General features: G+C 44.0%; 1 protein-coding gene across 4 annotated transcripts in view; it reads right to left on the reverse strand.

Annotated features, from left to right (window-relative positions):
* Positions 1–13836, reverse strand: part of FAXDC2 (fatty acid hydroxylase domain containing 2) — a 33590-nt gene that overhangs the window by 14910 nt on the left and 4844 nt on the right. For 2 of the 4 annotated variants that reach the window (XM_035289305.3, XM_078363645.1), the window contains exons 2-6: positions 5997–6044; positions 4253–4344; positions 4016–4119; positions 1768–1824; positions 656–777 (exon numbers count right to left, since the gene is read on the reverse strand). In XM_035289305.3, the coding sequence (XP_035145196.1) occupies positions 656–777; positions 1768–1824; positions 4016–4119; positions 4253–4344; positions 5997–6044 (423 nt within the window). The remainder of the gene's footprint in view (positions 1–655; positions 778–1767; positions 1825–4015; positions 4120–4252; positions 4345–5996; positions 6045–13836) is intronic. The other 2 variants (XM_017969117.4, XM_078363664.1) reach the window with 1 other exon arrangement.

The following is a 13836-nucleotide window of genomic DNA, read 5'->3' on the forward strand; positions in this document are numbered from 1 at the left end:
GAACCTGGGTTTCAGGATCAACTTCTTCCTTGTTGTGTAAGAAAAGGCAATCCAGACTCGGAACAGTGGGACCCACTTGCTGGCACTGTGCAGGTAGGAGTTTCATAAGCAGGGTCTGGGCCTCACTTATGGATTGGCCCTAGTGCCTTGCACTACTGGTGGAATTGAGTATTTTGGAAGGAGGACTTGTTTAAAAGACAGCCACCGCCCACACATTTAGAATTCATCCTATCTGTCTATTATAGGGGGGGTTATCCACTGTTTTCAAAACTGTCTCTGTCTCTCACAATAACAGCTGTTACCCATATTTTAGCATCCAGCCATTGCTTTCTCCATTCCTCTGGAAAAAGGGGAGCTGCCTGCCTTCTCAGTACCAGGCTGACCACAGTGCCGTTGTGTGGCACAGGAAGGTCCAGACCCTGGGCCAGGCAGGCATCAAAAGACCAAAACGTTGGTCTTAACTGGCCACTAGCTGAGTGACTCTGCGACTGAGGGCAAATTATTTCCTCTCTTTAACCTTCTAAACTGGGGGAGCCTTGTTACTAATAACTTGGCTCACACTGGCCAGGTCTCTCCTGGGCCAGTGGTGAGAATTCTGAGTGTGGCTTTAGCTCTTGCTTTCTGTGCTTTGACCAGGAGAAGTTACAATACTTACAGGTTCATTCTTGCCGACCTGAATTCGGTAGCGAGAGATGAAGTTAGGTTTTCCTGTTGTATCAGCCACCAGTAGAAGCCCATTGAAGCTCCAGAAGAACAGAGTAGGCAGTTGGATGGCACCTGAGATTGGGAAGCAGAAACAATCAGGGTGACTTTGGGTTCTTGCAGCACATAGGTAACAGAACACACTTTTTTTTTTTCTTTGAGACAGAGTCTCACTCTGTCACTAGGTGCCAAGCTGGAGTGCAGTGGCACAATCTCGGCTCACTGCAACCTCTGCCTCCCAGGTTCAAGCAATTCTCCTGCCTCAACCTCCCGAGTAGCTGGGACTACAGGTGTACGCCACCACGCCCAGCTAATTTTTTTGTATTTTTAGTAGAGACGGGGTTTCACCATATTGGCCAGGATGGTCTCGATCTCTTGACCTCGTGATCTGCCCGCTTTGGCCTCCCAAAGTGCTGGGATTACAGGCTTGAGCCACCGTGCCCGGCCACAGAACACACTTTTTAAGGTGACTGAGGCTTCGTCCTAGACATTTCCTTGCCAGGGAGGTCTTAGGGCTTGGGAACAAGGGCTTACCTTTATTCTTGGGTGGGAATGTGGACAGGCCACTTAAGAAGTATCTCTGTTTTCTTAGCCACAAAATAGGACAGCAACCTTCAAGGTGTGGAGTCTGTGCCCACTGAACCCTTTATGAATTGCAAAGGAGGTACTTGATATGGTATGGGTCAATGAGCCCTGGGCTAGGAGTCAGGAAGCTTAGTCCCCATCATCCTACTAACTGAACAGCGGAATCTGTCATCTAATCAGTATCTCCCAAAGTGGAAAACTCATTTTTCTTTTTTTCTTTTTTTTTTTGAGACAAAGCTTCGCTCTGTCACTCAGGCTGGGAGTGCAGTTGCTTGATCATGGCTCACTGCAGCCTCTACTTGTCAAACTCAAGCAATCCTCTTGCTTCACCCTCCTAAGTAGCTGGGACTACCGGCACCTGCCACCATGCCCAGCTAGGACTAGGCTTTGCTTAACTCCATGTCTGTGTCCCTCCACCAGCACCCTTCATACTCCATCAGCCACAGTATCTGTGGCAGCTGGGATTTGGAAAATACTTGCCAGCACAGTAGGGGAGTAGAATTGGTAAGAACATTCTGGAGGGCAATTTGGCAATATCTGAAGTAATAAAATGAGAGAGTCAAGACACAAAGGGAGAAGGAAGAAAAGGCCATACATCTGTGCATAAATGTCCATCACAGCATTAAAAAAGTTTTTTTAAAGCAGCGTAAATAAGCATTAGTAGAGAATGGACTTAATAGATTAGAGTATTTCCATACATACAGTGGAATAGAATGGGAAACTTAAAGTATTAAGTAAGGCTATATTAATAGGCATGGAAAGATATCTACAATCTATTCAATTAAAAAAAGGTTTAAAATAGTTGGTATCTCATAAGTACTATATATCCAATAAATAAAAGCTATATATCCAATAAATAAATAAATAAATAATAACATATAAATAGTGGTTATTTCTTGAAGGTAAAAGAGTGGGTGATTTTCACCCTTTCTATGCTTATTTGAATTGCCTGATATTTATTTTTAACAATGAGCACATATTTACTTTTATACCCAGAAAAAATAAAGTATTTTTTACTTTGGAAAAAAAAGGTTGGTGGTTACCCAGTGGGCCATCCAAGCTGTCTACCTACTTGGAACTCAAAAGGTTGTCTGAGGAATACAGATGAAAAGTACACCGTAAGATGATCTTGAGCTTCTTCTAACTCTAACACTTAAAACTGGAAATACTTTATCTCTCTTATATTGGCTTTTCGCCAAGGTAATAGGTACTTTTCACAGGATTGTGCCTAAAGTACATAAAATATTTGGGGATTTTTTAGATTGCAGGTTCTGGCTAATAAAGTTTTTCTACCACTTTACCCATATAAAGACATAATCTGCATTGTTCAGTGACTCTTAAGATCCCATTAAATCTGTCGTATTTCTTGTTCAGCCCATTTTCAGGGTTCTAGCTGAAAACAATCTTTAGGGGCATTTTGCTTTTTGGCAACTGACGCTTTTTATCTTCCCTTCTAGACTGTGACATCATTTTTTAATGGGGTAGGGAAATCATTCATTTAAATGTATATATATTTTTGAGACGGAGTGTTGCTCTGTCACCCAGGCTGGAGTGCAGTGGTGCATTCTCAGCTCACTGCAACCTCCACTCCCAAGTTCAAGTGATTCGCCTGCCTCAGCCTCCCGAGTAGCTAGATGATAGGCGAGCTCTCCACGTCTGGCTAGTTTTATGTATTTTTAGTAGAGATGGGTTTTGCTATGTTGGCCAGGCTGGTCTCTAACTCTTGGCCTCAAGTGATCTGCCTGCCTCAGCCTCCCAAAGTGCTGGGATTACAGGCATGAGCCACCATGCCTGGCCCCATCTTAAATGTTTCTATATCCTCCATATAAGCTTAGCACATTATATATATCATATTAATAATATAAATAAATTTGTTATATGTAATATATATAAGTATTTGAGTGAATAAATGTGTGATTGAGGAAATTCACTATTATACATAATGCTGGTATAAATATTCTATGTTTAAATGGCTTTTCCTTCCATTTATTTACTCAGGTTTGTTTGGAGCCATTGAAGCTGTCAGTAAATATTTATTGACTGGCCACTTGCTGTCAAGCACTGACTGTACCAGGTACAGGGTACATAGTCTCTGACAAGACAGGGCAGCTGTCTGTGCTTGTGAAATTACATTTAGAAACAGGGTTATTGCTCCAAATATGCATTCATTTTTACATAAAACATTTCTTACTCTTCTATATGTTGGAAGGAGTCTCAATTTCTCAGCTTCTTTTTTTAGGCATCCTGTTTCCAGACTGCCCACAAGTTTAGTATTCTTTGGGACTACCACATTTTTTTTTTTTGAGACAGAGTTTCGCTCGTTACCCAGGCTGGAGTGCAATGGCGCGATCTTGGCTCACTGCAACCTCCACCTCCTGGGTTCAGGCAATTCTCCTGCCTCAGCCTCCTGAGTAGCTGGGATTACAGGCACGCGCCACCATGCCCAGCTAATTTTTTGTATTTTTAGTAGAGACGGGGTTTCACCATATTGACCAGGATGGTCTCGATCTCTTGACCTTGTGATCCACCCTCCTCGGCCTCCCAAACTGCTGGGATTACAGGCTTGATCCACCGTGCCCGGCTGGGACTACCACTCTTTTGAACTTCAAGTCCTCATCCCTTGGAATAATAAACTGAAAGTGTCAAAGTAGAGAACAAAATAATAGAAAAAGAACTAAGTTATAATCATGCACACACATGCTAGGTGCTGGTGGTCTGGGAACCTCACCTATAAAGAAGAGGATCCACTCCTTCCCTTCAAATGTAGTCAGCAGCCTCTCCCACTGGGCTTGCCAAAAGTAGCCAGAAGCACCCCAAAATCTCTGAAGATGCCTTGGAAGAAAAACCATTCAGCTTTTTGGGTGAACACTAGTGGGTGGACCCCTCCTTCCTCTATGTTCTGCCACTGACCACCACCACCACACTGCCTCTAGCTCCTGGATTACAGCTGGGTGGAGTGACTTACCATGTCATTGAGTTCCAGAAGGCCACAAACAAGAGAAGTCCAGAGCCCAGGATGAAAGCTGTCCTCCTCATAGAGCCCCAGATGTGTCCCTCCTGGAGGTGGTCAAGGAAGTGTCAGACCCTAACAAGCCCCCTGTGTTTACACGCAGCTCACTGCTAAGGCACAGCAGGAGTGCTGTAGGATCAAGGTCTCAACCAGCCAGGAAGGCTCGTCTTTTGACCTCTTCCCAGTTTCTGTGGGAGCCTCTTCCTTATCAGGAGCTCTCAGGCTGTACATGGGTGTGTTTATGAAAATTAGAGCCCACGCTGGGGGAGGGAAGGGAATTAGCCTGACTCCAGAGAAACTATCAGGCAATTCTGAGTCAGAGGTTGGGCAAGCCTCTATTAATCATAGGATTTCATTGCCAGTCTTCTTGGCAAATGGAGATACCCATGATCTGCACATTGAAATCATCTGGGAGCTTAAAGTCCCAATAGGGTCCCCTCCAGTCCAATTACATAAAAGTCCCTGGGGGGTGGGACCTTGACTCCCCAGGTAATTCCAATGGGCAGGCAAGATTGAGAGTTATCACAGCAGCATCTGCCAAAACCATGATAAGAAAATCCTTTTCCAGTTATAGGAGCTTCACTGTAACCATAGGCCAGGCCTATTTTTTCCATCCCTACCCTCCTCTTGCTTTGGCATAAAAGAGTGAATCATATACCTTTCCTGACTTCTTTTTTTTTGAGGCAGTCTCACTCTGTCACCCAGGCTGGAGTGCAGTGGTACCATCTCAGCTCACTGCAACCTCTGCCTCCAGGGTTCAAATAATTCTCCCACCTCAGCTTCCTGAGTAGCTGGGATTATAGGCATTTGCCGCCACACTTGGCTAAGTTTTGTATTTTTAGTAGAGAAGTTAGCTGGGTTTTGCCCAGGTTAACTTCTGGGTTGGCCAGGCTGGCCTTGAACTCTCAACCTTAAGCAATCTGTCCACCTCAGCCTCCCAAAATGCTAAGATTACAGGTGTGAGCCACTGTACTCCACCAGAACTTGTTCTTTTTACATGGGCCATTCAAAGGTCACCCTGTGTTTGCTAGGCCGGTGACTGGGCTTTTCCAATTATTTCTGTTTGGATTCTGAGGGCTCTTTTCAGGAACTTTTCTAGACTCACTGAAAGTTTTAATCTTCTGAGTTTGATCAAACCAAATTAAGCCAAATTAAAACCTCAGTTTCACATACTGGATTAGATATTTTTTCGGGGATGTTGGTTTTTTTTTTGTTTGTTTGTTTGTTTGTTTTAATCTCCCTAGCAGCCCAGATGAAGGAAATATAAACAGGACAAAGGTCCTCTGTGGGGTGCAGGAAAACGCAATGCAGGAGTTAGCTGGGGTCAGCAGCCAGTTCTCAGCTACCCCCAGAAAGTCTCTGTTGTCCCCAGGAAAGTTACAGAAAGGGTTTTCCAAAGGCCTGAGGCATAGGGCATGCTAAGGGCTACAGCCAGGAGAGCCAGGAGGCGAAGGGAGAACAGTTATCAGGCTTTTCAATTCCATGATGCACATTCACATTCTGCATTCAGGCAAAGCGGTTATGGTTAAAAGACAGTTTGGAGTCAAGTATAGTCTGTTCAGTTACTGAAATGAAGACCTTACCATGTGTCAGCTACCCCTAAACCTTGGGGGAAATGTTGGATGCATAGCAAGTGCAGCTATGGCAAGAGGCACTGACTACATTCTTACCAGTTTGGGGATGAGGTGCTGGCATTTACCTGCTTTGACTTTTCATTGTGTAGTATATGTCCAGCTTCTCCCTTCATCTGGAATGAGAAAGCACAGGTGATTCGGGGAGTTATTTTCATAAGCATCTAAGGAAGTAGGGAGTGGAGAAAGTCAAGGTGAATGGCTGGCAGTGATTTTTGAAAAAACCATTAGGCTTATTGTTTTTCCTGAAACCAGACAAATTGATTCTAAAACTTATATGGAGAGATAAATGTACAAGAATAGCTAGACAAATGCCAGAAAGGAAAAAGTGGTGGAAGGGAAGGGGACTACTAGATCTACCAACTACAAAAAGTCTGATAATGCTTTTTTTTTTTTTTTAAGAGACAGGGACTCACTATGTTGCCTAGGCTGGTCTTGAACTCCTAGACTCAAGCTATCCTCCCGCCTTGGCCTCCCCAAGTGCTGGGATTACAGGCATGAGCCACTGTACCCCGCCAAAAATGTATTATAATGCTTTTTGAAAAACTTGTTTATTCTCTCTTTATTTCTCCCCTTTTATTAGAGAGCTGTTGTTCTAAGAGAAAAAAACGAACTTACCCAGAACTCAAATAATCGTTCTAGCAAGTTGGTTTGGTTTTTCGTTTAGTATTATTTGTTGGTTGGTTTAAAAACATGGACCAAGACTTTTCTGAAACCAATCAACAGTTCTATGGAAAAGAAAAAGGATATGTATATCAGGCATTAACCTTCTTTAAAAATACAGCCTAACAAGAATTGGGTAGAAGGACAATCATTAGAAATACATCTGAGGGCCAGGTGCAGGTGGCTTATGCCTGTAATCCCAACACTTTGCGAGGCCAAGCTGGGTGGATCACCTGAGGTCCAGAGTTCAAGACCATCCTTGCCAACATGGTGAAACCCCACCTCTACCAAAAACACAAAAATTAGCCAGGCATGGTGGTGCACACCTGTTGTCCCAGCTACTCAGGAGGCTGAGGCAGAAGAATTGCTTGAACCCAGGAGCCAGAGGTCGCAGTGAGCCAAGATTGCGCTACTGCACTCCAGCCTGGGCAACAACAGAGCAAAAAAAGAAAGAAATATGTCTGAGGTTGGGTACAGTGGCTCATACCTGTAGTCCCAACACTTCGGGAGGCCAAGGCAAGGGGATCATTTGAGTCCAGGAGTTTAAGACCAGCCTAGGCAAACATAGAAATACCCTGTCTCTACAAAAAATAAAAAAATTAGCTGTGTGTGGTGGCACATGCCTGTGGTTTCAGCTACCTGAGAGGCTGAACTGGGAGGATCAGCTGAGCTTGGGAGACAGAGGCTGCAATGAGCCATGATCATGCCACTGATCCAGCCTGTTTGACAGCGTGAGACCCTGTCTCAAAAAAAAAAAAAAAAAAATACTGGTAATAAATATTTTCTGTTTTTATATGGTTAAAATTTTGGATGATATGGATGTACTAGCTGTTCAAAAATTTTTAATAGTAACTGAAACTTAGATGACAAATTATCCTCCATTACTCTGTCATCCCTGGTAGACATCGCCTGTCATTCCCAGCATCTTTCACCTGAGCCTTACTAAACTCACAGACCCAACTGCAGCACTCAAGGCAGGCACACTAGTCCAGAGAAGTTAGCATATGTTATCCCATTGGCCATCCCTATTGGATAGTGTCATAACCTGGCTGGAGAGGAGCATTACAGATCATCTGGTCCTGCCATGTTACAAGGATGAAAGAACCTAGACAAGAGGAGGCAGGTGACCTCCCAGAGTCATAGATGATAAGTGGCAGAGCCAGGCTTAGGACCCAGGTTCCAAACTGGACTTTGTACCACATTTTTCCATCTCTACAGATGTTTTATTCTTTTGTATGTGATTGTACTTGGTTTTATTATTCTAAATGCGTGTTTACCAGCTATGACCTTAGGAAATAACTGTTCCCCTTTGACCCACTTTAAAAAAAATTTTTATTTTAACAATTAGGAGACGGGGGTCTTGCTTTGTTGCCCAGGCTGGTCTTGAACTCCTGGCTTCAAGCAATCCTCTTGTCTCAGCCTTCCAAAGTGTTGAAATTACAGGCGTGAACACTTTTTTTTTAATTGATTTTTTTTTTAAAGAGATGGGGTCTCACTTATGGTGCCCAAGCTGGACTCAAACTCCTAGGCTGAAAGGATCCTCTTGCCTCAGCCTTCTGAGTAGCTGGGACTACAGGTATACACCACCATGCCCAGCCTCATTCACATTTCTTTTTTTTTTTGAGACAGGGTCTTGGTCTGTTGCCCAGGCTGCAGTGCAGTAGTATGATCATGGCTCACTGCAACCTCTGCCTTCCAGGCTCAAGCCTCCCAGACTCAAGCAATTCTCCCACTTGAGCCTCCTGAGTAGCTGGGAATACAGACTACAGACACACACCACCATACCTGGCTAATTTATATATATATTTTTTTTTGAGACGGCGTTTCACTCTAGTTACCCAGGCTGGAGTGCAATGGCACGATCTCGGCTCACTGCAACCTCTGCCTCCTGGGTTCAAGCAATTCTTCTGCCTCAGCCTCCCGAGTAGCTGGGACTAATTTTTGTATTTTTAGTAGAGACGGGGTCTCACCATGTTGACCAGGATGGTCTCAATCTCTTGACCTCATGATCCACCCTCCTCTGCCTCCCAAAGTGCTAGGATTACAGGCGTGAGCTACTGCACCCGGCCAATTTTTATATTTTTTTGTAGGGACAGGGTCTTACCACATTGCCCAGGCTGATCTCAAATTCGTGAGCTCAAGTGATCCTCCTGCCTCGGCCTCCCAAAGTGTTGGGATTGCAGACGTGAGCCACTGCATCCAGCCCACATTTCTTACAGATTACTTAGGCTGAAGAACGAGAGAATGGTGACCTATAAAGTGTCTTTCAGCGTCTGAGGAGTTAGGACACCAAAAGGAGGTGATAAGCAAGCTGCTTATCATTACCACTATGACTCGCATTACAGGAGAAGGGGTGCAGTCAGCTCAGGAAGAGCCTCTCAGGGAGAAATACGGAGGCATCTGATACCCTGTCAAGGAGACAGCTTCTGACTTAAGAGAATGCACTAGGATGTTTAGTGTGGCATAGGCCTAAGCCCCATCTGGAGGCAGGGGAATGGGTTTCAGACACTCTAGATAATACAGGGCCCTGTCCACACTCCTAGGCCTGCTTTACCCATGCTCCCTTCCCCAACATTGCTTGACTGACAGCAAGGGAAGCTACTGCAGCTTATAAGTGTGCAGTTTCTGCCTCAATGCAAGTTCTCAGGAAAACCAGAAAAAGAGATGTTAGTAGAGTACTGCTGCAGGCATTCATTCACTCCAGGTTCTGATACTGAGTGGCAGCTGGGATTCCTTTGTGGACTAGTGGGTTAGAAGGTGCTCTGTTGTCATATTCTGCACTGCCTGAGCTTCCAGAGGACAGCTGAGCAAGCATTTCAGGATGGTAAGTCTCAGCCTAAACCTATTGTGAATACCCCTGCCCCACAACTAGGATAACAGACATTATATAATAAACCGGGCTTATGAAGGTTCCAAAGAATTATTCTTTAAATAACAATTTTTCTCCACTCTCATTGTCCTAAGCACTTCCTGTGGCTCAATTCTGAGTTTGGTCCACATCTCCAAGGTGGATAAGGGTACCTTCAGAGAAGCTACCCTTCACACAGTGCTAGGATTCTGGGATGAGGCAAGGTCATTTTCTTTTTTCTTTTTTTTTTTTTTGAGGCAGTCTCACTCTGTTGCCCAGGCTGGAGTATGGTGGCATGATCTCGCCCTCACTGTAACCTCCACCTCCCAGGTTCATGCGATTCTCCTGCCTCAGCCTCCCAAGTAACAGAGTATAGGCACCTGCCACCACTTACCACTAATTTTTTTTGTATTTTTAGCAGAGATAGGATTTCACCATGTTGGCCAGGCTGGTCTTGAACTCCTGACCTCAGGTGATCCACCCACCTTGGCCTCTCAAAGTGCTGGGATTACAGGTGTGAGCCACCACTCCTGACTTAGGTCATTTTCATTCTGGCCCTCTACTTGCTATCTGGAGTCCCCAAAAGCATGGATCATTAAGCACAAGGGAGGTAGTGGTGTTAGGTAATTTTAGGGCTAAATTTATCAAATGTTTCATTTCCCCCACCTTTAAAAAAAAATAAGAGATGGGATCTTGCTATGTTGCTGAGGCTGATCTCTAATTCCTGGTCTTAAGAGATACTCCTGCCTCAGCCTCCCAAGTGCTGGAATTACAGGCATGAACCACCAGGCCCAGCTCAAATATTTTAATGACAAGGAACCAAATATCAAAAGAAACACCTCAACTTGGGAAATACTTGGGAGATCTAAATGTCTGCAAACCATTTGCAAAGCAGGCAGAGCCTTCATATCAGTGTGGATTTCCCTCTCCAGTGTTTGTTGGGAAGTAGAAAAGGTTCTGTTGACCCTGTTGAGATAACCATCCTGTCTGGAAAGGGAGTTGAAAAGATTTGGAATTTGTTTGATTTTCAAGCTCCTAGAACTCTTTTTGCTATGCCATCCCACAGGGAACTTTACTTACATATCCAAGTCTCCTAGCCTTTTCCTTGTCTTAGTAACTCCATTATCTTTGCTAAGAGCTTACGAAGCAAGTGAGACCTGGCCTTTGATCTTTAGGAGCTCATCCATTCCTTCCAGAAACATTTATGAATTTACTCTGTGCAAGGAGCTGTGGAAAGTGCTGGAGATGCAAAAATGAGAAACTCTCAGTCTGGATACATATTCATTATTCCAAAATTTATATCCATAGTACTGGGCTAGAGGTCTGGGCCAGAGCTAAGAAACTGCTAGACAGGCAGGAGATTTGGTACACAAAGAAATCTCTATAGGAAGGCAAGTGTCCAGACTTTCTTCCTGCTCTTGGATACATGGTGTCCAACTTCAAAACTGAACTTTTTCTTCCCAGACTGCCTTTTAGCTTATCCAAAGAATGCTGTTTTTAGTCAGACCATACTTAAACAAACAATATAGATATAAGGGGAAAAAAAAAGATTTAAGAGTCTGCAACATGAATACCAAAATAGCCATTGAAGATATTCCTTACTCCATTATTTAGTTGTTAAGAAAAGGCAGTATTTTGTTTTTTTTTTTTTTTTTTTGAGACGGAGTTTCGCTCTTGTGACCCAGGCTGGAGTACAATGGTGCAATCTTGGCTCACCACAACCTCCGCCCCCTGGGTTCAGGCAATTCTCCTGCCTCAGCCTCCTGAGTAGCTGGGATTACAGGCACGCGCCACCAGAAAAGGCAGTATATTTTTTATGAGGATGTAGATGATGATTCCAATAAAGAAATAAGTATGGCTGGGCATGGTGGCTCCTACCTGTAATCCTAGCACTTTGAAAGGCTGAGGTGGGTTTATTTTTTGAGGTCAGGAGTTTGAGACCAGCCTGGCAGCCTGGCCAACATGGTGAAACCCTGCCTCTACTAAAAATACAAAAATTAGCCAGGCATGGTAGTGGCTGCCTGTAAACCCAGCTACTCGGGAGACTGAGACAGGAGAATCTCTTGAACCTGGGAAGTGGAGGTTGCAGTGAGCTGGATGACATAGTGAGACTCTGTCTCTACAAAAACTTAAAGATTAGTTGGGAAGATCGCTTGAGCTGGGGAGGTAGAGGTTGCAATGAACTGTGATTGCACCACTGTGCTCCTGCCTGGATGACAGAGCAAGACCCTGCCTCCAAAAAAAACAAAAAGAAAAGAAACAAATACACGTAGAGACTGAGTCAGATACAGATTAAAAAAAAAAAAAAGGGCTGGGCGCGGTGGCTCATGCCTATAATCCCAGCATTTTGGGAGGCCGAGGCGGGTGGATCACAAGGTCAAGAGATCGAGACCATCCTGTTCAACATGGTGAAACCCTGTCTCTACTAAAAATACAAAAAATTAGCTGGGCACGGTGGCGCGTGCCTGTAATCCCAGCTACTCAGGAGGCTGAGGCAGGAGAATTGCCTGATCCCAGGAGGCGGAGGTTGCGGTGAGCCAAGATTGCACCATTGTACTCCAGCCTGGGTAACAAGAGCGAAACTCCGTCTCAAAAAAAAGGAAATGAGTTCACAGAAGTTCTTCCTCTCTCCTCTCTGGAAGAAGTGATATGCTTTCCTATGGAATGCAAAGAAAATTGGACAATCCATTCCCCCCCCCCCCATTTTTAAAGCACCTGTTTATTTTCTCTACAAATCATATCTTCCCCACCAAAATGGTATAGATTATTGTCTGATGGTTTCTTACCAGTTTTTATTTATTTATGTGTAGCTGTTCTATATATACTTTTATTAGAAACTTCCTCAAACTCTTTTGAGATGTAGGCTGGGTATAAAGTATAAATAAACAGAACCAGATATTGAAATTAAAAACAAAAATCAAGGCCAGGTGTGGTGGCTTACACTCAGAATCCCAATACTTTGGGAGGCTGAGATGGGTGTATCACCTGAGGTCAGGAGTTCAAGACCAGCCTGGCCAACATGGGTAAAATCCTGTCTCTACTAAAAAAATACAAAAAATTAGCTGGGCTTTGTAGACAGCACCTGTAATCCTAGCTACTTGGGAGGCTGAGGCTGGAGAATCGCTTGAACCTGTGAGGCAGAGATTGCAGTGAGCTGAGATGGGGCCGTTGCACTCCAGCCTGGGCAGCAAAAGTGAAACTCCACCTCAAAAACAAAAAAAAACAAAAAACCCAAGAGGAACTGGGATGACTGTCAGTACAGTAAGATCTTGGCTCTGGAAAAAGGCAGCTCTGGTTCACTCTACAGGGCAGAGTGCTGATCATGCCTACTGTGTCTGCATTATGGAAACAATATTGCTGAGATTAAGTGGGCTGATAAGACGTAGGCATTAAGTATGTTTGACATTGGACTTCTCTGCTCCACGCATGCCTTCTGGCCAAAGGGAAAATGGTTGCTTACTTTCTGTTGGTAGGAAGGCTTCTTGGCTGTAAGAACAGCAGCATTTATCTGTTGATATCTCATTTCATTAGCACCAATGAAGCAGTTCTTAACATGTAATTTATTCTTTAGCCACGCCAATATGGCCATATGCCATCTCCAGAGATATTTATCTAAGTGCTGAGTTCTCCAACTGTATTGTTCTGCAGAATATTTTATGCCAAAGCAGCTTGCTTTCTGTGCCTCTCTGCCTGCCTGCAGACATGTTTTCAGTTTTACATGAACATGGTCAGTCAGAAGGATTCTAGGGGAGACCTCAAACATGGTAGGCAAATGGGTCTTCACCCAAAGAAGCTCCTTAACATTGTTTGCTAATGATAGTGTTCAAGTTAGAAATTTTGGCAAGTAAAACTAACAGCAACATTTACTATTATATTAAAGTACCATAGTCATTTCTTTCTCTGACTTGACTAATTCTTTCTTTCTACCTTTTGAAGTATGCCATCTTAAGAACTGGAAGTTGGACTGGACATGGTGGCTCACGCTGTCATCCCAGCACTTTGAGAGGCTGAAGCGGGAGGATTGCTTGAGTCAGCCCGAGAAACATAATGAGGCCCTATCGCCACAAATTTTTAATATTAAAAAAATTAGCCAGGTGTAGTGGCCATGCTTCAGCCTGGGCCACAGATCAAAGAGTCTCAAAAAACAAAACAAAACAAAAAATGAACTGGAAGTTGTATTAGAGCTCATCTGTTCAGATGCCCCCATTTTCCATCTGAAGAAACAGATGTAGAGATATTTATTATTTGGCTTCAAATTGGACACCTATTTAGTGGGAGAACTTGAATTCAGTGCTCACTATACTAACCGAGACTGCAAAAGCATAGAATACATTGAGGTTGATGAACACAGGGTGGGTGTCAGGGATTGAAAGGGACACAAAAGCTGGGCGCGGTGG

Source organism: Callithrix jacchus, chromosome 2, assembly GCF_049354715.1.
Source record: "Callithrix jacchus isolate 240 chromosome 2, calJac240_pri, whole genome shotgun sequence".
Lineage (NCBI taxonomy): Eukaryota > Metazoa > Chordata > Mammalia > Primates > Cebidae > Callithrix > Callithrix jacchus.